This window comes from Rattus norvegicus, chromosome 4, assembly GCF_036323735.1.
Source record: "Rattus norvegicus strain BN/NHsdMcwi chromosome 4, GRCr8, whole genome shotgun sequence".
Lineage (NCBI taxonomy): Eukaryota > Metazoa > Chordata > Mammalia > Rodentia > Muridae > Rattus > Rattus norvegicus.
This window is the reverse complement of record NC_086022.1, coordinates 154,010,114-154,032,325: the sequence shown is the minus strand read 5'-3', so window position 1 is coordinate 154,032,325 and position 22,212 is coordinate 154,010,114. Positions and strand designations below refer to the sequence as shown.

At 42.7% G+C, this 22,212-nt stretch overlaps 2 protein-coding genes across 31 annotated transcripts in view; one reads left to right on the top strand and one right to left on the bottom strand.

Moving 5' to 3' along the window:
- Dcp1b (decapping mRNA 1B) overlaps positions 1-2,145 on the bottom strand; it is a 37,858-nt gene extending 35,713 nt beyond the window's left edge. For all 3 annotated transcript variants that reach the window (XM_008763272.4, XM_575654.9, XM_003749821.6), the window contains exon 1: positions 1,469-2,145. In XM_008763272.4, the coding sequence (XP_008761494.1) occupies positions 1,469-1,618 (150 nt within the window). In that variant the 5' untranslated portion in view covers positions 1,619-2,145. The remainder of the gene's footprint in view (positions 1-1,468) is intronic.
- Cacna1c (calcium voltage-gated channel subunit alpha1 C) overlaps positions 1-22,212 on the top strand; it is a 620,764-nt gene that overhangs the window by 19,607 nt on the left and 578,945 nt on the right. The window lies entirely within an intron of this gene.

Sequence of the window (22,212 nt, the reverse complement as noted above, 5' to 3'; positions counted from 1 at the left end):
GCGCCACTGTACATTTCAACAGCTTCTGATCTTCTAGATTGAGCATGCTGTTGAGTCAACGTACACCATTAACTCTTACTGGGTCCTACTCTGTATATACTAACTGAATTACCTCCGTATAAGTGTGCATAGGTTGGCAGGCAGAGGCCACTCCAGGGAGAGATCATGCAGCCCTTGGGTTGCAACCCCGTTGGCAAACCTCTGTCTTCAAACATATTTGCATTACAACCATAACAGTAGCAAAGCTAGTTATGAAGTAGCAATGAAAATAATTTTCCGGTTGGGGTCACCACAACATGAGGAACCATATTAAAGCATCCCAGCATTAGGAAGGTTGAGAACCACTGATCTGGAGAAGTTAAGCACCTGTACGTGCAGTCTCTTCCACGTAAATATATAAACGTTTCAGTGAGGAAACTCCCTTTACTTATTAAGGCCCATATTGTAATTCCCTCTGCTGTCCAGGAAAAATAGGCGTAGTTATTCAAGCTAGGAATATTCAGAACCCTAACACTAGAACTCTGCAGATTTCCCCTTTGGGTTTGGCTACTAGGAGAACAGACAGGAATTCTTTGCCTCACTTCAGTTAAGAACTCGGGACAAAACTATCCGAAAAGACTGCCCCAGCCCTCTTTCAGGTGCCTGCCCCAAGCTCCACGTCCAAGAACGTCTTCATTCTTTTGTGTGCGTGGTTTTTGGGTCGTTCTTATTACAGCTTACTTAATCATACGCCTGCTCAATAATGAAAGTTTTCTTTGCATAAATTTTGAATGTTTGTTTCAGTCTTGGGGAACACACCAAAAAAAAAAAAATTGAAAACTTGCAAAGGTGTTCTTCATACCCCCATATTAAAACTATTGGCTATATACTGATGAATATTTGGACGAAAGTCACAAGAGAGAAAAATGACACTTTTATATTCAAAGGGATGGTTTATAAATGATAAAAACCAATGCCTAAGCCAATGTCTCCCGTTCTAATTCCATTCTAGTTGTGAGGAAAACCAAACTTCATCCAGTTACTTTAAGCTGGGGCTCGGTCTTGTTGGAAATGAACTGAAATGGTTAGGCTACCAACCCTGACCTCCTACATCCAAGTCTGAGGTGTCCCACCCATACCCATTTCCTCTTTATTCTACCAAGCTTGCTCTCAGGTGAGTGCCTGCCCTGCATTTCTGACTCTGGCTTCTCCCCTTCAGCGAGACTGGACTTCTCTGAGCCCATCTAGGTTTGGGGCTTCCGGTCTGCCCTCCGCTGCCGGAGAGCTTCTGTCTTCTGGCCTCGAGGCCTGTGCAGGGCTCTCAGTGGAGCCAAGCCGGCCACGCCTTCCGTATCCCTCTTCCCCCACCCGCCGGTGGGTCGCGCAGGTCGCCCTCCACCAGGACCGGCCCCCGCCCACCCGTCCAAGCCCAGCATCTCCCGCCCTGTCCCCGCCCCGCCTTCCGTACGGCCGCCGCGTCCGCACGCACCCACTCGTTGGCCCGATGGCCGAAAGTGTACAGAGCCACCTGGCTGGCAACGTCCACGATGCGATTGATGTAGGGGTCGTGGCGCCGCAGGGCTGCCAGGCTGATATCGTGTCCCTTCCCAGGCAGGCCACCTGCCGCCGCGGCCGCCATCTTCCCACCCACCCTCTTGCCCAGCCTTCAGGAAGCCCTCTTAATCGACCGCCGAGCGAGCGAGCGAGCGCGGCGGGGCGACCTTCCGGCACTTGGGGACCCGGGCTAGGCCTCGCCAATCGATGGCCCGGACCTCTCCTGGAGGATCGTCGCCTTGACAACAGGAAGCTCGGGCCTGCTAGATGAAGCTCGTTTTATCCGCTATCTCTTCCTTCAGGAGCCTTTGAGCTGTGTGCATTTCCATCTTGAATGCGGCTCACGTCTTTGCATAGCTCTTCTTTGGCTCATCGATGACCAAAACCAATCAAACATAGTAACTCCAAAAAGAACTCTGAGAATTCTTAAAGGGAGCCCCCCAATATCTGTGCGGGATTCCTTGAGTGCCTCAGAGGCCTGAAAGGTTAAGATTGTCCATGACAGGGGCTGGGGATTTAGCTCAGTGGTAGAGCGCTTACCTAGGAAGCGCAAGGCCCTGGGTTCGGTCCCCAGCTCCGAAAAAAAGAACCAAAAAAAAAAAAAAAAAAAAAAAGAAAAAAAAAGAAAGCGTGTATAAAGCAGAGCCGTCGCATGCCATATTCACCTCAGGAAAACGTTCTGTGCTTGAGTTGGGTTGAATCTGTGGTTTTATGGTTGGTTTTGCTGGGGTTGGGGAGCTTGTTTCATGAGACAGAGTCTACGGTAGGTCCAACCTGTGCTCCTCCTGCCTTGGGGTCTTCAGTGCTAGGATGACTGGGGTGTGCCACCACCCAGCCCAGCGGTTTTATTTTTATTTTCACGGAGCATTTAGTTTTAACGTGAAAGAAAGATAAACAAACACATATGGTTATTCAGATAGACACTGGACAGGGTTTTTCAAAACTAAGATTTTCCCGTCTCTTTCAAGAAAACAAGGGATAGGTATTGTTGCCAAGGATAATTTTCAAGATTACCTTTTTAAAAAAAGCCATGATGAGCTTGACAGCAAGCGTCTCAATACTTAAATCTCTTCAGATGAGACCTGCGGTGCTATCAGTGAGTACACTTTTTTTAAAGATTACAGTCTAATGGAAACTGTTAACATTTGAAAGATATAGCTCCCTGAGCTCAGTCATTCAACCATTTTCAGATAATGAAATGGTGTCACAAATTCACATATGGGTAGGAGAACCATTCAAGGTCAAGGTGGACCGATTGATTTGAATGTGCCACAAAATAAGAAAAGTCGATAGGATTTGAGATGACTAGCCTTCAAGAAACTGTGCTTTGTCAATTTTTGATATATCATCAAAGAATATAGTAACTTGAAAAGGTCATTAAAGATGTATCCCTTGTACAACTGCGTAAGGGCTTGTTCATGTATGTGATTTATTAGGTCAGTTTACATTAAAATGGTAGTATCAGTTTTCTCATACTCGGGATGCTGAGAATGAGGTGGTTCCTCAGTGCATAAAGCTGAGGATCTCATGAGTTCCAATGTGGTACTGAATACCTGGGTAGCTGAGCAGCTGCTGGTCCTTACTCAACAGCGGAAGCCTGGAAACACTGGCTCTCATAACCGTATCAGCATCAAATCAACCCTGCGGCAATAGAGAAGGCCGGCAAGCAAAAGGTGAATGAATAATCTTCCTTCTGCTGCACACTCTGGGCTGAGAGGGTGCTGTCCACATTCGGGGTAGATCTTTGCACACCAGTCCACCAATGAATCAAGGCAATCGGGACGGTTCTTTAGGTGAGGTTCCCTACTCAGGTGATTGTAATCTGTGGTAAGTTGACATTAAAACCAACCATCACAAATATTAATTGTTATAAATACATAAAAATTGGATAGCAGGGAACACATACACACACACACACACAAACATACATGCAGTTATTATTTGAAAATGTTGACTCCGACTCTTTAAAGTTGAGCTCATGATCCACTGAAGGAATGTGACTTGTAGTTTGAGAAACACAACAAAACCATGTTGTCAAAATATTATTTGGCCTTCATAGCCTTCTATTCTCCTCAAGAGGTCACACAAAGCTGACCAGTGTTCCAGGCTAGCCCATTAACTTACTGCTGGTTCCACTAAGTTCTGTGCTTCTGGTCACATGCTTCTAAAAGTCAGCTCATCTCTCAAATTCCTTTCTCTGAGAGACAGTGCCTACAACCTACCCATAAGGTCCCAGCAACAATCCAAAGTTCAATTCCACCAAAGGTCACCTTGGGGAGCCGATGAGTTTATTGGTCTTACTGACTGAGCATGGGTGGCCTTAAAGCAAGTAGCAAAGTCTTTTCACAGCATTGGTGATGTCGCTGTGTCCTCAGTAATCTAGATGAATCCCTTTCTATTGCCCACGCCTATATGCTCCAGACCCTTCGTGAGAGCCTAAGGCCACACAGCATTAGGCAAAATTGCATATAAATGGCTGAACACTGGTAGGTGAGTGTCCTTTGACATGCCGTGTCCCTCCTTCCTGGAGGAAGTGTCAATAGTCCACAGGCCCAGCTCTCAGAAGTAGGTACAGCAAAACTCTTGAGAGTAATGGCTGTTTTGCTGGGAGGATAGCACTGTACATAACATAGACCTAGTTTGATTTGCCATATGGGCAAAGTAGAATTTTCTGGTTAATTTTTGAGCCCTCTCTTAGCCCTCTGCTTTTGTGTGCTTGGCACGAGCACACAGATCCTTGCTGTGTGCCCACCCCATTTACAACAGGGCATTGCTTGTTTTCTCCTTAGCCTTCCCCTTGTCCACACAGACTGTTTTTCTCTTAATTTTTCAGCCTGTCCATGTTTAAAGAGAGATGAATAAATCCTGATTTTCAAACAGGCTGCTGATCTCAGAAGAGAAGTCAGGCCATGCAGGAGCCATTATGATACGAGAACTACTCACGAAAACACCCAGGCCTTATTGCCTGAGTGGCCAGTCATAGGGTGCTTACAGAGAGGACACGGCATGCAATCTGTTCATGCCTTCTCTGTGACTTGTTCAGCATCTTGCCTTTCCGACCTTACACACAAGGAATAAAATGTGCATCCTGCCACCTGCTTAGAGATCCACAGGTAAGTCTTAGTGAAGGATTTGTCCCCTGTCTTTGTCTGGTCTTGATGAAGGAAGTGCCCACCTCTGTTCAACCTTCCTGTACGCAGCAGTTTCGCCCAAGTCCCTTGCACACAGCCATCTGTGTTCCTCGCCTTCTCCTTGAATGACCTTTTCCCAGAATGCTCACTCACTGCCTTTCTCTATGGAACTCTTTCTGCCTTTGAAACCTCCGTGTACTCGATTGTCATTTTTCTTGTGGAGCTTAACTTAGTAGGCCCTGAATTAGAGCTATTAATGTATTTATATGACATATATAATTATAATTCTAAAATGGATAAAATATGAATTACCATGATAAAAGGGAATTATTACAGAAAGTCTTAAAACAGGTTTTGCATTTGCACAAACCTCGCTTGGAGTTCCTTCACCAATAAATACATATTTCATACAATAATGCTTTTATTTCATACGTGTTTGTTTTTCATACCCTTTGTTGTCTCTGTACTGCTTGGCCCAAGCCCAGTGCATTATGGAAACTTAGAAAACACTAACTCTGTTGAACAAAACCGAGCTTCTCCATTACATATTTGTTTTTTAAAAAGCCCTGAATTTACAGAATATTGAAAACCAAGTTGAGATAAAGGGATATATGGTAGCGAATTCTGAGCTTTCAGAGTTAAATTATAAGGGATAAAGAGATGGAAAGAATTTTTGCTTATTTTGTTTATAAGTTTTCAAATCATTTTGATGTCCCAAAGACCAGAAACCACACTAGGCAGAAGAAAACCACAAATGCTGTTGAAATGACTTCAGCATCAGCAGGTTGCTCATTGCTCTGGCCCACAGAGCATCGTTCTTCTTCTTTATTTCTCCCAAATGCCCAAAATCTGGTCTTCTAGAGTGGTGCCAGGAGCCTGTGTACTTTCCGTTTGAATAATCTGCCTTTTAGGATCAGTTTATCCCAGCAAAGGACCACTTCAAACACACAAAGACCCTTTAATCCACATCTCTTCCACTCCCACAGGTTCCTCAGAGCTGCAGGATTCCACTGTGTCTCCGAAGCCCTCAGACTGGTGCTGTAGGCAAACAGTGTGCCTTCAGCTTTCGTGGTTATCTTGTGATTGTCGTTGTGCCAGAACTTTGTTCTGTGAGGTCAGATACTGCGGTTCAGATAAGTATGTAGCGTGATAAAGGGTGGTATCAGTGTCAGGGATATTAATACCGGTGTGATGACAAGACAAAATTGGCCACATAATTCAACAAGGTAATTGTAAATACAAAAGGCTAAAATTGTTTGAAAATATGGCAATATAGAAAAAATTGTCTTTGTAGAGTGTATGAATGTTTGCATACAAATACGGGCAGCCTTATTTTTCCATAACAATTTTAAAATACAAATACACAGTCTGCTCTCTTGTTCTCTTTGTTCTCTTAATTGACCTCTAAGTTAGACTGTAGCAGGCTGGGTATTTTATTCCAAACAATGGGAGGAACTGAATCGTTAACTCTCTCCCCTCGTAGAGAAACAGCTTGAAGAAGTGTGTTACTGGTTGTTTTCAATGCACAGCTCACTTATTTCTTAGGCAGCTGAACACAGCAGAAAGCAACCTACTCTGAAAAGAAAAACAATAGTTTAATCTCTTCTTTTTATGTTAAAATTGAGATTATTGTATAATTACTCACCTTCCCTTTCCTCCCTCCAACCTCTTCCATGCACCTCCTTGCCCTCTTTCAAAGTCATGGCTGCCTTTTCCTCAAGTGCTGATCTCTCTCTCTCTCTCTCTCTCTCTCTCTCTCTCTCTCTCTCTCTCTCTCTCATCTATCTGTCTTGTGTAGTCTGTTTTATGTTACTTGTATGTATGTGTTTTCAGGGCTTACCATTTGGTATTGGATAACCAGTTGATGTGCTCTTTCTTAGGGAAGACTATTTCTCCTGCTCTTAGCAGTCCTTAGTTACATGTAGATTTTTATCTAGGGTTGAGGCACCACAAGCCTTCCCTTTTCCATTTTAATACATCCACTCGTGTCGTCCTTTGTTCAGGTCTTGTTGAGGCAGCCATGTTTGTGAAACTTCATGGGTGTAGCACCTCTGACATTTTTAGAAGACACAATCTCATAACAAGCTTCCTGTCCTTCCTGCTCTTACAATCTTCCCACCCCCTCTTCTGCAACCATCCCCGAGCCTTAGGTGAGGAGTGTTTTGTAGATAAATCAACAAGAATGGGCATTTTGATTGGTTGTGGTTTTCTGTAATGGCCTCTATATGTTGTAAAGAGAAGTTTCCTTGATGAGGAGAACTAGTCTTATCTATGGGCACAGGATAAATATTTAGAATGTAATTAAGGATTGTGCTGGCTAGGTAAAGTGGCAGGCCCCATGACTTTACTAACCCCAGTACCAGGTGTGACTTCTCTCTCGTTGGGTTGGTCTTGAGTCCAATTAGAGAGCTGTTGGTTACTACCAAGGCATGTGTGCCACTTTTGCACACTTAGGGTTATTGTGACACACTACTCGTTGTGGTTCATAGGCATCATACCCGGTTATGATGGTTGGTTTCTTCCCTCCCCTGGAAGTTTGCATGGTGTCTTATGGTGCCATGAAAGGCAGTCCTTGGGAAGAAGGCTTCCGGGTCAGATCCAGCCCAGGTCTTCTGGGTCCTGTGTCAGAAGTGCATGGTGCCGTCAGCAGTAGAAACTTCCCTACCACACTGGGAGGCGACTTGTACACGGCACCTCTCCTTGCTGGTCCATCTTGCTGGCCACATTCTCTGTTTTGGTATTTCTTGGCCTCTCTTTATAGGCCCCATAAATTTAAATTTAACGACATATTTTTTAGGAGTAAAGTGAAGATTTAGTGGATATACACAATCTCTACCATAGTATCCTTTGAGTTCTGAGGCATGCGAAGCACTTTTAATTGCACATGAAGAGATAATTGGCTTAAAAATGCTAAGACCCAGTGGTGGCAATTCATATCCCTGATTCTTGGTTACAGATGACAAGCTACTTGATTAACAAGAAGGAGGAAATGGGGTGGAAAGGTGGGCTAAGGTTGCAGAAGACAAGTCTTTCTGCTTTCTGCTTAGTGTACCATGGACGGACCATGGGCTATGTCTCCAGGTAGCCTGCTGTGCCTGGGAAATCACAAGTGTCATGTCATTGAGGGTGTTATGTGATGTTCTGTATGCAGGAGTCTTGTCCTGGGCAGAGGGAAGGGTGGGGTTTGTTACTAGATTGTTCCTCACATTGACTTATTCTTGTCCCACCACGTAGGGATGGCCCAAATGACTATTTGGTTTGAGCATATGCAGTTCTGGGCATGCCCGCTTGCATGTGTAGAATAAAGGAGTTAGATGTGTGCTTCCCAGCTTCCAACTCTGCGATTCCCCATTATGTGCCTTCCGAGTATATCAAATGCACGTCAGGGGTTTTCAGACATGTAGCTAAGTCTAGAAACAAAGCAGAATGATCTGCTCACAGGAACATCGCTGCGGAATTAGGTTAGGGAGGCAGCCCGTTAAAAATGGCTTACTGTTGCCCGGAACTGAGGCTGTGAGCTTTGGACAAGAAGAGCCATTCTTGGGGCTGGGGATTTAGCTCAGTGGTAGAGCGCTTACCTAGGAAGCGCAAGGCCCTGGGTTCGATCCCCAGCTCCGAAAAAAAGAACCAAAAAAAAAAAAAAAAAAAAAAAAAAAGAAGAGCCATTCTTCTTTCACTCTCTGTGTTGCCTGATTCTCAAGGAAGACAGTTGCTGTGGAGAGGAAGGAAGGTTAACTTTTGCCACACGTTGAGCGGCTGACTGCCAGGGAGACCCACCTTCTCTCCAGATTGTCTATCCAAGAGAGCACATGTTCCACCCAGCCTGCAGTCCATGAGAGCAATAGAAAAGAGTGCCAGGAACTGTGGGAGAGTTCTAATTACCATGTAGAGTAAAGGCCTATGGTGCTGGCTTTCCCTTAGGCTTGATTTCTCTTTTTTAAATGATGTGTAAAGCCTGAAGGAAATTGAGCTTGTAGTATTGTACTTACTGAACTGAACTTAAAAAACATTTTTATTTAAAATTTTAATATATATTTTATATTTTCTCCTCCTTCAATTCCTCCTAGACTGTTTCCATCCCCCAACCACCCAACTTCATGTTCTAGTTCTCAAAAAATAAAAACAAACAAATGAACAAACAACAAAAATTTGCCAGGCATGGTAGCACATGCTTTTAATCCCAGCACTTGGGAAACAGAAGCAAGCAGATCTCTGTGAGTTTGAGTTCAGCCTGGTCTACAAAACAAGTCCAGGACAGCTAGGTCTCTGTTATTTAGAGAAAACCCATCTTGAAAAAACCAACCAACCAACCAACCAGCTAACCAACCAAACTAAACAAAAATCAAACAAACAAAAACATGAAAATCAGTAAGGCAAAATTGCCAAATCAGCACACACACACACACACACACACACACACACACCACCACCACCACCACCACCACCACCACCACCACCACCACCACCACCACCACTACCACCACCACCACCAAGGAAAAAAAATTCACAAAGAACATGGAGTTTGTTCTGTGTGTTGGCCAACTACTCCTGGGCATAGGGTACCCTAGAGTGTGATTGGTACACAGTGACAATCCATTGAAGAAGACTGATTTGTCTAGTATATATCAATTGCAAATATGTTATTGGTTAGGGACTTTGTGTCTACTTCATCTTCTTAGTGTTGATTTTGTTTGTTTTGAGCCTGCACAGATCAAATTCATTCTGTCCCAGTCTGTGTGAGGTCCTCTGTATATCAGGCCTGCTGTTTCTGGGAGATCCTGTTTCCTTGGAATCATCTACTACCTCTAGCTCTTATAGCCTTTTTGCCTTCTCTTTCATCTGCACTGACAACAGAGGCCTGGCTGCAAGCCCCATTGGTACAATAGTGGCACAGATGTCATGGAAGCAACTGACCACTTTTGATTGGATTGAAAGTGTGCTTTATTAGACTGAACCCATACCTGACACTGCAAACGTATTTGAAAACCTGACATTAGGTGGGTCATGGGCCTAGAAGCAAGCCTACCATTACTATTCTGCTAAAAAAGCATAAGGATCAAATGACTCCCAGTGATACCTTCCTATACCCGTAGATCATAATGTTGCTCAAGCCTCATCGGAGATGCTGCTGCTTGCGGTAGCTGGTAATTAACAATGAGATTCACAACTAGACAATGTGCAGACAGTGAGAGACTTTGCAACACTCAGCTTTAAGTGGCTTATCTTCACCACCCCCTCTCATCAGCGCTCAGGCTTCTCTCCAGAAGAGGAGGTAGAAAGATCATACTGAATCTACCTTAAGTTTTTACTTAAAATTTTAATATATTTTTATATTTTTCCAACTCCTCCTAGATCATTTCCACCCCCCTAACCACCCAACTTCATGTTCTATTTCTCAAAAAAAGAAAAACAAACAAAGAAGGCTTGACATGTTTTAATCAGAAGTTAGTACCTAAAAACATTGAGAATGGGGGGAGGGTGCAAAGGGAAAAGGAACAGTAGAGAATCTGTTTGCCACAAAGCATAGCGGAGACTATTTTCCCAATTAGTCTTCTAAGGCCATGATCAATAACCCATGCTAGGTTCATCTCTGAGAGCCCATAGTCAAATCTGTCCTTTATCTGTCTTGTAAATCATATTTGACTGGGACACAGCCATAGTGCTGCCTTGCTCATGCCTGTGTTGACCTCACAACGGTGTCATTGAGCGGCAGCAACAGAAGCTCTACGATGTGCTAAGCCGACAGTATTTATTTACTGTCTGGGCCTTTACAGAAGAGGTTTTTGGTCTATAGCGTTTAAACCAATCAACGCCGATAATAGTGTACCTTCCCAGTGGACACACACATTTGTGTGCATTGTAAACACACCGTAGGTTGGAAAGGGTGACAAAATAAACTTCCAGCTTCTACTGTCAAGGGATTTAAATGTAATTTATATGACAAGGTCAAGCACACATGGACAGCAACAATAACAACAATAATAACAACAACAGCGGTAACCACTACCTCACGATACGCAATTAGAAATGTGGCTTAATACAGAAGCAAGTAGCAGAATTGGGAGAGGAGGAAAGGGGTGGGGCAGGGAAATCTCTGGTAGGAAGAGAAGGTTGTATGAGGAATGGTGAAGTGACGTTCCAGGACAAGAAGCGTCTCCCTGCAGAGATGGTGTGATTGGTCTGTTCTGTATTTCTACTGTAGCAGAAATCTAAGCCACTGGTTTTTTTTGGTTTTGTGATTACCTTACTGACCGGAAATGTTTCTGAGTAACTTCAGTTGGCTGATTCTTCTGGGATTTGGAGTTCCTTCAATCTCCCAAAGCTATAGAAAATTTACTCATAGAGCTTAATGTTCTTCCGTGGAGACACTCTCCGTAAACGATCTTTGAACCCTAAGGGACCTGGTTCTAAATCTTGGCTCTGTCTCCTAGCTGTGTAACCTTGGGAGGCTTCTGGAAGCACTGGCCCTCGGTTTCTTCAGTAAAAAACAGAGCTGTTAATAACACCGACCTCATGAGCTGCTAAGAGAGCTAAGAGGTTTGGAGTGTTTAGAATATAAAGTGCCCATTACAGAGGTAGGTCTCCATACATATTTAGCCATTGACCATTGCCCTCAGCCACAGTAAGATTTATATCCTGGACAAGAGGGCGATATGGCTTCCAGAACAAAACTAGCAGTTTACGGTATAGTATTTGACACATACAAAGGTGATGTGTGGAGGCATTGCTCCTCATTCTTTGTTTACTACTGGTTGTGATTCTCAATGATTGTCAGCACTAGGCTCTGTCATGCCTCTGTGATGTCATAGGTACCCTGGGTCAGGGAGTGTGATACAAAAAGTGCGAATAATAATCTGTATGAATAAGTTGCTACAAGACTCTGGCATTTTCAGGGACGGTGGTGGGTGGATATGGAGGCTTGGCCGGTGGTGGGGACAGACCTCTGGAGCTTTTGTCTCTGCTATTATGGGAGGAGTGCAGAAACCATATCAGTTCTTATCTGTGATAAGAGGATAACGAGATTTATTTTTGTGGCTATTGTGAGAATTGCTGAAAGAGCTCTCTGAAACACTTTAAATGTCTGGATATGATTATAAGACGCAAGGCTTTCAAAACAGGATCTGAGAGTCCAGGGGCAGCTGCGCTTTCTCTGTGGATAAGGACTGACATGGCGTTGTTCTTTGTTTTCTTGTGGTGGTTTGAGGATGAAAGGGTAGCCAGCTTTCATATTTCCTGGTGATAATAAGTGGTTCCTTCCCAGTGTGCTGGCCCTGCTGTGTAATGGAGACTTTCAGGTATGGTGACTTAAACTCCACCCTGTAGCTCAGGACATTGGTAGGGTTATTTCTAGGACTTGTAGCATTAATGTGCCTATTAAGAAATTTAAATGCTGCTGTCTGGGTTTATCTGCTTTTGTTAAGAATAGTATACTTATAGTATACTTATAAAAGAAGACAAGGAGCTGTCAGAATAGTATGGACTTATAAAAGAAGACAAGGAGCTGTCAGAAAGGCAGATGTCCTTTTAAAAAAATACAAATGAGCCACATTTAACCTAAACTGAGAGAGCAACCTGTCCTGGTCATTCCCCTGAGGAAGTAGTTCTTTTTTCTTGTGTACCAAATAACCTTCAGGCTTAACTGCCTGCTTGCCCCATGGATGCGTATTATGACTTAATGTGGAAAGGATGCTGGGCTGGGAATGAGGGGTACTTCTGTGAGTGACACAGGTACATCCCTACCCTTGTGTAGCTTAGTACCACTTTAGATGCTCACATATGAACGGGTAATCACGACAAGGTGAGGTGATGGATTTTTCAAAAGTTTGGAGTGCTTTAGGAGGAGAGCAGAAGCACTATGTAAGGCTTCAGTTACTTTAAATGAGCTACCGAGTGTAAAACGAAGATACTGCATCCTGTCTTTGTACCCAGACCACAGCAGAATGGCCCTGATAGTCCCAGGCTACTCCAGGACAGCAGAATCTTACCATCTGCTTTGGAATGTAGTCCTCACAGAAGCTCTAGAGACTCATCTGAGTAAGGTCCTCGGTATCATCTTAAGGCCACCTGGGTCCCCACTGGCACTGTGGGCATACAAGACTGGGAAAGAGTGTCTGCAGAGCATCTAGAATTAGACCGATCTCCTCAGAGACCGCAGGTCTGGACCCAGTGTCCCCTGCATGAACAACACCTGCTTGAACTGCCTACAGTTTCTCTTGCCTAGCTTTCTCTTGTTCCTTTCCTATGAGAACAGATTGCAATGCAAGTGTCTTCACATCTGCCACTCCAAGGGAGCGAGTAGAAGCCTAGGTCAATCTAGAAAGGGCCAGCTGCACAGAGAGTGTGTCCAAATTAACAAAATCAGAAATAAAAAGGGAGACATAACTACAGAATCAGAGGAAATTCAAAAAATCATCAGGTCCTACTACAAAAGCCTATATTCAACAAAACTTGAAAATCTGCAGGAAATGGACAATTTCCTAGACAGATACCAGGTACCGAAGTTAAATCAGGAACAGATAAACCAGTTAAACAAACCCATAACTCCTAAGGAAATAGAAGCAGTCATTAAAGGTCTCCCAACCAAAAAGAGCCCAGGTCCAGACGGGTTTAGTGCAGAATTCTATCAGATCATCATAGAAGACCTCATACCAATACTATCCAAACTATTCCACAAAATCAAAACAGATGGAGCACTACTGAATTCCTTCTATGAAGCCACAATTACTCTTATACCTAAACCACACAAAGACCCAGCAAAGAAAGAGAACTTCAGACCAATTTCCCTTATGAATATCGATGCAAAAATATTCAATAAAATTCTGGCAAACCGAATCCAAGAACACATCAAAACAATCATCCATCATGATCAAGTAGGCTTCATCCCAGGCATGCAGGGATGGTTTAATATACGGAAAACCATCAACATAATCCACTATATAAACAAACTGAAAGATAAAAACCACATGATCATTTCATTAGATGCTGAGAAAGCATTTGACAAAATTCAACACCCCTTCATGATAAAAGTCCTGGAAAAAAGAGGAATTCAAGGCCCCTATGTAAACATAGTAAAAGCCATATATAGCAAACCAGTAGCTAATATTAAACTAAATGGAGAGAAACTTGAACCAATCCCACTAAAATCAGGGACTAGACAAGGCTGCCCACTCTGTCCCTACTTATTCAATATAGTTCTTGAAGTTCTAGCCAGAGCAATCAGACAACAAAAGGAGATCAAGGGGATACAGATCGGAAAAGAAGAAGTCAAAATATCACTATTTGCAGATGATATGATAGTATATTTAAGTGATCCCAAAAGTTCCACCAGAGAAATACTAAACCTGATAAACACCTTCAGCAAAGTGGCTGGGTATAAAATTAATTCAAATAAATCAGTAGCCTTCCTCTACACAAAAGAGAAACAAGCCGAGAAAGAAATTAGGGAAACAACACCTTTCATAATAGTCCCAAATAATATAAAATACCACGGTGTGACTTTAACCAAGCAAGTGAAAGATCTGTATGATAAGAACTTCAAGTCTCTGAAGAAAGAAATTGAAGAAGATCTCAGAAGATGGAAAGATCTCCCATGCTCATGGATTGGCAGGATTAACATAGTAAAAATGGCCATTTTACCAAAAGCGATCTACAGATTCAATGCAATCCCCATCAAAATACCAACCCAATTCTTCAGAGAGTTAGACAGAACAATTTGCAGATTCATCTGGAATAACAAAAAACCCAGGATAGTTAAAACAATCCTCAACATTAAAAGAACTTCCGGGGGGAATCACTATCCCTGAACTCAAGCAGTATTACGGAGCAATACTGATAAAAACTGCATGGTATTGGTACAGAGACAGACAGATAGACTAGTGGAATAGAATTGAAGACCCAGAAATGAACCCACACACCTATGGTCACTTGATTTTTGACAAAGGAGCCAAACCCATTCAATGGAAAAAAGATAGCATTTCAGCAAATGGTGCTGGTTCAACTGGAGGTCAGCATGTAGAAGAATGCAGATTGATCCATGCTTATCACCCTGTACAAAGCTTAAGTCCAAGTGGATCAAGGACCTCCACATCAAACCAGATACACTCAGACTAATAGAAGAAAAACTAGGGAAGCATCTGGAACACATGGGCACTGGAAAAAATTTCCTGAACAAAACACCAATGGCTTATGCTCTAAGATCAAGAATTGACAAATGGGATCTCATAAAACTGCAAAGCTCCTGTAAGGCAAAGGACACTGTTGTTAGGACAAAATGGCAACCAACAGATTGGGAAAAGATCTTTACCAATCCTACAACTGATAGAGGGCTTATATCCAAAATATACAAAGTCTCACGAAGTTAGACTGCAGGGAGACAAATAACCCTATTAAAAATGGGGTTCAGAGCTAAACAAAGAATTCACAGCTGAGGAATGTTGAATGGCTGAGAAGCACCTAAAGAAATGTTCAACATCTTTAGTCATAAGGGAAATGCAAATCAAAACAACCCTGAGATTCCACCTCACACCAGTGAGAATGGCTAAGATCAAAAACTCAGGTGACAGCAGATGCTGGCGAGGATGTGGAGAAAGAGGAACACTCCTCCATTGTTGGGATTGCAGACTGGTACAACCATTCTGGAAATCAGTCTGGAGGTTCCTCAGAAAATTGGACATTGAACTGCCTGAGGATCCTGCTATACCTCTCTTGGGCATATACCCAAAAGATGCCCCAACATATAAAAAAGACACATGCTCCACTATGTTCATTGCAGCCTTATTTATAATAGCCAGAAGCTGGAAAGAACCCAGATGCCCTTCAACAGAGGAAGGGATACAGAAAATGTGGTACATCTACACAATGGAATACTACTCAGCTATAAAAAATAATGACTTTATGAAATTCATAGGCAAATGGATGGAACTGGAAAATATCATCCTGAGTGAGGTAACCCAATCACAGAAAAACACACATGGTATGCACTCATTGATAAGTGGATATTAGCCCAAATGCTCGAATTACCCTAGATGCACAGAACACATGAAACTCAAGAAGGATGAACAAAATGTGAATGCTTCACTCCTTCTCTAAAAGGGGAACAAGAATACCCTTGGGAGGGAATAGGGAGGCAAAGTTTAGAACAGAGGCAGAAGGAGCACCCATTCAGAGCCTGCTCCACATATGGCCCATACATACAGCCACCCAATTAGACAAGATGGATGAAGCAAAGAAGTGCAGGCCGACAGGAGCCGCATGTAGATCTCTCCTGAGAGACACAGCCGGAATACAGCAAATACAGAGGCGAATGCCAGCAGCAAACCACTGAACTGAGAACAGGACCCCCATTGAAGGAATCAGAGAAAGGACTGAAAGAGCTTGAAGGGGCTTGAGACCCCATATGCAGAACAATGCCAAGCAACCAGAGCTTCCAGGGACTAAGCCACTACGCAAAGACTATACATGGACTGACCCTGGACTCCAACCTCATAGGTAGCAATGAATAGCCTAGTAAGAGGACCAGTGGAAGGGGAAGCCCTTGGTCCTGCCAAGACTGAATCCCCAGTGAACGTGATTGTTGGGGGGAGGGTGGTAATGGGGGGAGTATGGGGAGGGGAACACCCATAGAGAAGGGAAGGGGCAGGGGTTAGAGGGATGTTGGCCCGGAAACTGGGAAAAGGAATAACAATCGAAATGTAAATAAGAAATACCCATTAATAAAGATGGAAAAAATTAAAAAAAAAAAAGAAAGGGCCGGCTGCATCTGGTATGCTCTGTGCCCTTACCTTAAGATGACAAGTCACCATCCACTAGAAGCAATGAGGCATACTGTCTATGAGACCATATTTGTTCCTTTGCTAACAAAGGAAAGATGTGCCTTTTGTTCTGTTAATGTACATCAGAAAAACAGTGCTAGGTTATCACAGCCCCATGTTCCCTCTCTTAGGTGCTGTAAAGTTCAGGGAAATGCTGGCTAAGCCACATACGTGGTTCTAGGAGATCCCAATTTTCTTGGACCCCAAACTGGGGCAGAGAAGGAATAGGGATGATTTCTAGGCACTCAGGCTAGAATTATGGCTTAACTAAGTGGTTTCAGCCACTTTGTACAGAGGAGACTTGTGCTCTGAGAAGTGACTTTCAAGTGGTCCCAGTAGGTTAGACTAGAAATATCAGGATCCAAGGTTCTCATCCCTGACCACGTGATGGAGTTGCTGGAAGGAATTAATAAAGAAGGACCAGGGACCAGAGCTCGCACAGACGATTCAGTTAGACCAGGAGGTTGGCAAAGTATCATGGGATTCAAGTTGCAAGCAATCTGAAGGGAGAGCCCACTGGACAGCATGTATGGTAGTCTCTGGGTCAAAAGCCAGCTTCCTGGATGGGTTTATATCGGAGTCTGGAATGGAACTGGAGCGACTCATGTTGTCTATGCAAATCACCACATCCTTCTCCATTGCATGAGGTTGTTAATAATGTCTACTGGGTGATCATGGGAGGTCAAATAGAAGATACTGAGTAAAGCACACGGTACACAACAGATCCTGTATGCAAACAAGTCAGTGGCTACTGTTATTTGGCAATGGCTTACAGGACTGGACTTCACATCTCTTGTTTTCCTAGAAAGGCTCTTTCTACCAATACCATCCAACAAGGCCATTGGTTAGTGGAAAATGGTGTACTTCCTTCAAAAGGGTACTGTTTGCTTTTTGAAAAATTGGAAATGACTTTGTTTCCTCTCTAGGATTTTTTTAAATTTATGTTTATTTGTGTTTATGTGTGTATGTGTCTGTGTCTGCCACAGGTGGGTGGGTTTCCTAGGAGACCAGAAGAGAGGGTGGATCTTCTGCAACTGGAGTAACAGAGTTATAAACCTTCAGAAGTAGGTGCAGGGAACTGGTTTTGGATTCTCTGTAAGACCAAGTGCTTTTCAATGCTAAGCTAACTCTCTAGTCCCATGACCTTATTTTTGAAGTAATAAAGAATATTCATTTTAAATGAGAATTTTGTACAATGCATCTCGATCGCTCCCCTATTCTATGCCCTTCACTCCCCACCCAACTTGGTATCATTAAAAAAAATCCATTGAGTCCAGTTTGTGCTGACTGTATATTCGTAGGTGTGTGAGTATCCATTGGAGTGTTGTTGATCCAAGAAGACCCTCAAAGAAAACTGCCTCTCCCCCACCCCCGCAGCTATCAATTGACAATCGCTCTTTAGCTGGGGGTGGGATTTCATGCCCATACCCCCTGTCTATGCTGGAATTTTGTCTACCTTGAGCTTGCATAGGTCTTGTCATAGTTTACAGGATTCCCGGATGGGTGAGCTTGGGGATTACTTTTCTCCTCTAATATTGTGCACAGCAACTCTCAGCACTAAGAAAGCTGGCTAATAGGAACGAGGTTCTCAGGTGAGTACCAGCTCAGTTTCCTCATATTCTATTACTCAAGTATGTGCTGTACGCAGCCATAGGTTAGCATAGAGGTTAGCCCAGAACAATAGCAATCACCTGTAAGGTTTGTGAGTCTATGGGATCTGATTGGCCAACAACTGCAAGAGTGGAAATCCACCACTGACCCTTTTGTTTGTTAGTCTCTGGTGTCTAGTAGGCTACTATTGCCTCATAATAGGGTAATTCAACTTAAACTCATTTTATACATGGGAATGTATGTATTTTAAGAAGCTTCTACAGTAGTGGGTTTCCATGCTACTTTTTCAAAAGGTCTTTGTTATTAGCAATCTTTCTGCCCTCCCATTCCTCACCTCATTTAACCCTTCCTGTTTCATTATTTCCCATTACTCCTTTATACCCTGTGTTCTAGCTCATCTTCCTTGGAAACACCCCCTCATCATGGTCCCTTACTAACTTCCTGACTTCTACGGATATTCCAGACAAAGCACACTGTATTAGTTACTTTTCTGTTGCTGTAACAAAACACCACAGCCAGCAGTGACATGTAGAGCAAAGGGTTTATATTGACTTGCAATTCTAGAGGGTACGAGTCTATTATGGCAGAAATCCAGGGTAGCAGCTAGAGGGTACGGCAGGCAGCAGGGGCAGGAAGCTGAGCAATCACACCTTTAAACATGAAGTAGAGAGCAAACTGGAAGTAGGCAAGGCTGTAACCTTTCAAAGCTCAATCCCAGCGCTAGAGGAGTCCAGCAAGGCCACACCTCCTTTAACATCCTGAGCTGCCACAAACTGAGGACCAAGTGTTCAGATGCCTGAGTCCGTGTGTCACACTTCCTGTTCAAATCACCACCCAGGCATATCTAAAGATGTAAACTACCATCCGCATATGAGAGAGAGCATGTTATGTTGGTCTTTCTGGTTCTGGGTCACCTCCTTCAGAACGATTGCTTCTAACTCCATCTACTACTTATCTGTTACTACTTACCTGTTAGTGTCATTTTTCTTAAGATCTAATTATTATTCCATTTAAAGTGTCCATTTGTCCACGGATGGACATCTGGGTAGCTTTCCACTTACTGGCTATTGTGAGTAGAGCAGCACGGTACATGGGTGAGCAAGTAAGTAAGGCAGGGTGTGGAGTCCTTTGGGTATATGCCCGTCTTCCTTGGGTTTCCATTGCTGTGATAGAATGCCTGCACCAAAAGCAACTTGGAGAAGAAAGGATTGTTGCTGCTTACACTCCCAGGTAATGGCTCATCACTGAGGGAAGTCAGAGTGAAATATCCAAGGCAGGACAAGGACCTGTGTGCAGGAACTAAAGAAAAACAGGGAGGAATGCTGCCTTTTTACCCCAGGGGCGGCACCACTGACAGTGGACTGGGACCTCCTACATCAATCATTAATCAAGAAGATTCCCTACAGACTTATCTACAGCTAATTCATGATCAAGATTCTCTCCAAATAACCCAAGCATGTGTCAAGTTGACGTAACACTAGCTAGCCCAGTGCTCATGAGTGGTATCGGCGGGATCACGCGGTAGGCTTATTTCTAGCCTTTTTTTTTTTAATTTAAGGATTTCCAGAGTGACTGTACCAGTTTGCACTCCTACCAGCAGTGAATAATTGTTTCCCCTTACCCACATCCAAGCCAGCATTTGTTGTCTTTTCTTTTTATCCTAGCCATTCTAACTAGGGTAAGATTTTCTCTCAAAGCGGTTTTAATTTACATTTCCCTGATGGCTAAGTATGTTAAACATTTATAAAAGTATTTCTCACCATATGCATTCCATCATTTGAGAACAAACTCTGTTTAGTTTCATGCCCCATTTTTAAATTAAGTTGTTTTTAGCTCTTTATATATTCTAGATACTAACTCTCTGTCGGATGCATAGCTGGTAAATATTTTTTTTTTTTTACCCATCCTGTAGACGGCTGCTTCACTCCAGTGATGGTCTCCTTAGCTGTGGAAAGCCTTTTAGTTTCATGGGGTTCCATTTAACCTTATTGGTTTTTTTTCTTTTTATCTTTTTTTTTTTTCGGAGCTGGGGACCAAACCCAGGGCCTTGCGCTTGCTAGGCAAGCGCTCTACCACTGAGCTAAATCCCCAACCCCAACCTTATTGGTTTTAATTAATGAATGTGACATCTGAGTCAAGTTCAGAAACTCATTTCCTGTGTGTATTCAAGCTTATTTTCTTCTTTCTCTTCCTCCTGAGTCCGAGTATCAGATCTTTGGTTGAGATCTGTTTTGGGGATTCTATTCGTTTGATAATTATAATAACCAGCAGCGACTTGGAGAGGACAGGGTTTATTTTGCTAATCCTTCTATCTCACTGTCCATCACTGAAGGAGATCAGGACAGAAACTCAAGGTAAGAGCCCAGAGGTGGGAACGGAAGCAGAGACCATTGAGGAACACTGCTTATTGGCTTGCTCCCCCTAGCCTGCTCAGCCTGCTTTCTTAGACCAACTAGGAACACGAGCTCTGGAGTAGCATTGCCCACTGTGACCTAGGCTTTACCACATCAGTAATCCCACAGGTCAGTCTGGTGGGGACATTTTCTCAATTGAGTTTCCCTCTTTCCAAATGACTCTAACACATCAAGTTGACACAAAGGTAGCCAGTACAAGGTCCTTGATCCATTTGGAGTTGAATTTTGTGTATGGCGAGAGATAACGATCTGGTTTAATTCTATAGTTACCCAGTTTGACCGTTGCTCTTTCAATAAAGACTTCTGCCTATTCTCCAATGTGTACTGGCCTCTGTCAGAAATCAAGTGACTGTATGTACTTGCATGGGAGTCCTCTATTCTATATTCTATTCCATCATTTGATGTGTCTGTTTTTATATTAGTACCATGTTGTTTTTATTATTGTAGCTCTATAGTATAACTTGAATATGGGTGATGATATCTCCAACAGTTTTTTTAATCATTCAGTAATGTTTTTGGCCATTTGAGTGTGTGTGTGTGTGTGTGTGTGTGTGTGTGTGTGTGTGTGTGTGTGTGTGTGTGTTTCTGTATGAAGTTTAAAATTATGTTTCAATTTCTTTGGAGACCTGGGTTAGAATTTTGGTAGAGATTGTGTTGAATCTGTAGATCGCTTTTGGTAGGATGACCACAGTCATAGTATTAATCCGACTAAGTCACAACCAAGGGAGGTCTTTTTGTCTTCTGGTGTCATCCTCAATTATTTTTTCAGTGTCTTAATGTTCTCACCACACAGGGCTCTCAGACATCCTAGGATACATTTATTTGAAAATATTTTGTTTGTGGCTCTTGTGACTGGTATCATTTCCCTAATATTTTTCCAGTATGTTTTCATTTGTATATAGGAAGGCTAGTGGTTTTGCATGTTAATGGTGTATCTTTCTATTTTGCTAAGTGTATTTATCTGTTGAAGGGATTTTGCGACGAACTCTTTAGGGACTTTCCTATACAGAGCAATAGCATTTGCAAATAAGGACACGTTGACTTTCCCATTTGTATTCCCTCTGTCTTCGTTTGGCTTTGCTGAACTTCAAGCACTCTATTAAACAGGAGGGGAGAGTGAACATCCTGTCTTGTTCCTAATAAACAGAAATGGTCCAAGTATTCTCTGTTTGCCATGATTTTGGTTGTGGCCTTGCAGTATGCTGCCTTTATTCTGTTGAGATATTTCTCATAGATTCCTAAATTATTCAGCGATTTTGTGTTGCAGGGATGTTGGATTTTGTCAAAGGCCCTGTCTGTATCTAATTAGATGGTCTTTGTCCTTGATTATATTTATGTGGTAGATTTTGTTTACTAATTTATGTATATTAAATCATCCCTGCAATCCTGGGATGAGGGCAACTTAATCATGGAGAATAATTTTTTTAAATAAACTTTACAATAACATTTGCGTGTAGATAAAACTATCACACCCCCAAATTAACCAGATCTAAAATGTTAGATAATCTTTTTGATGTGTTCTTGAGTTTGGTTTGCAAGCTTTTATTAAGAATTTTTGTAGTTGGGGGAGGGGAAAGTATGATGAAAATGTCTTGCATGAAATTCTCAAAATATAAAACACTTTTAAACAGAATTTTTGTATCTGTCTTCATTAGATATCGGCATATACATTTATATATTCATATATAAATGCACAGGCATTAGATCTTTGGT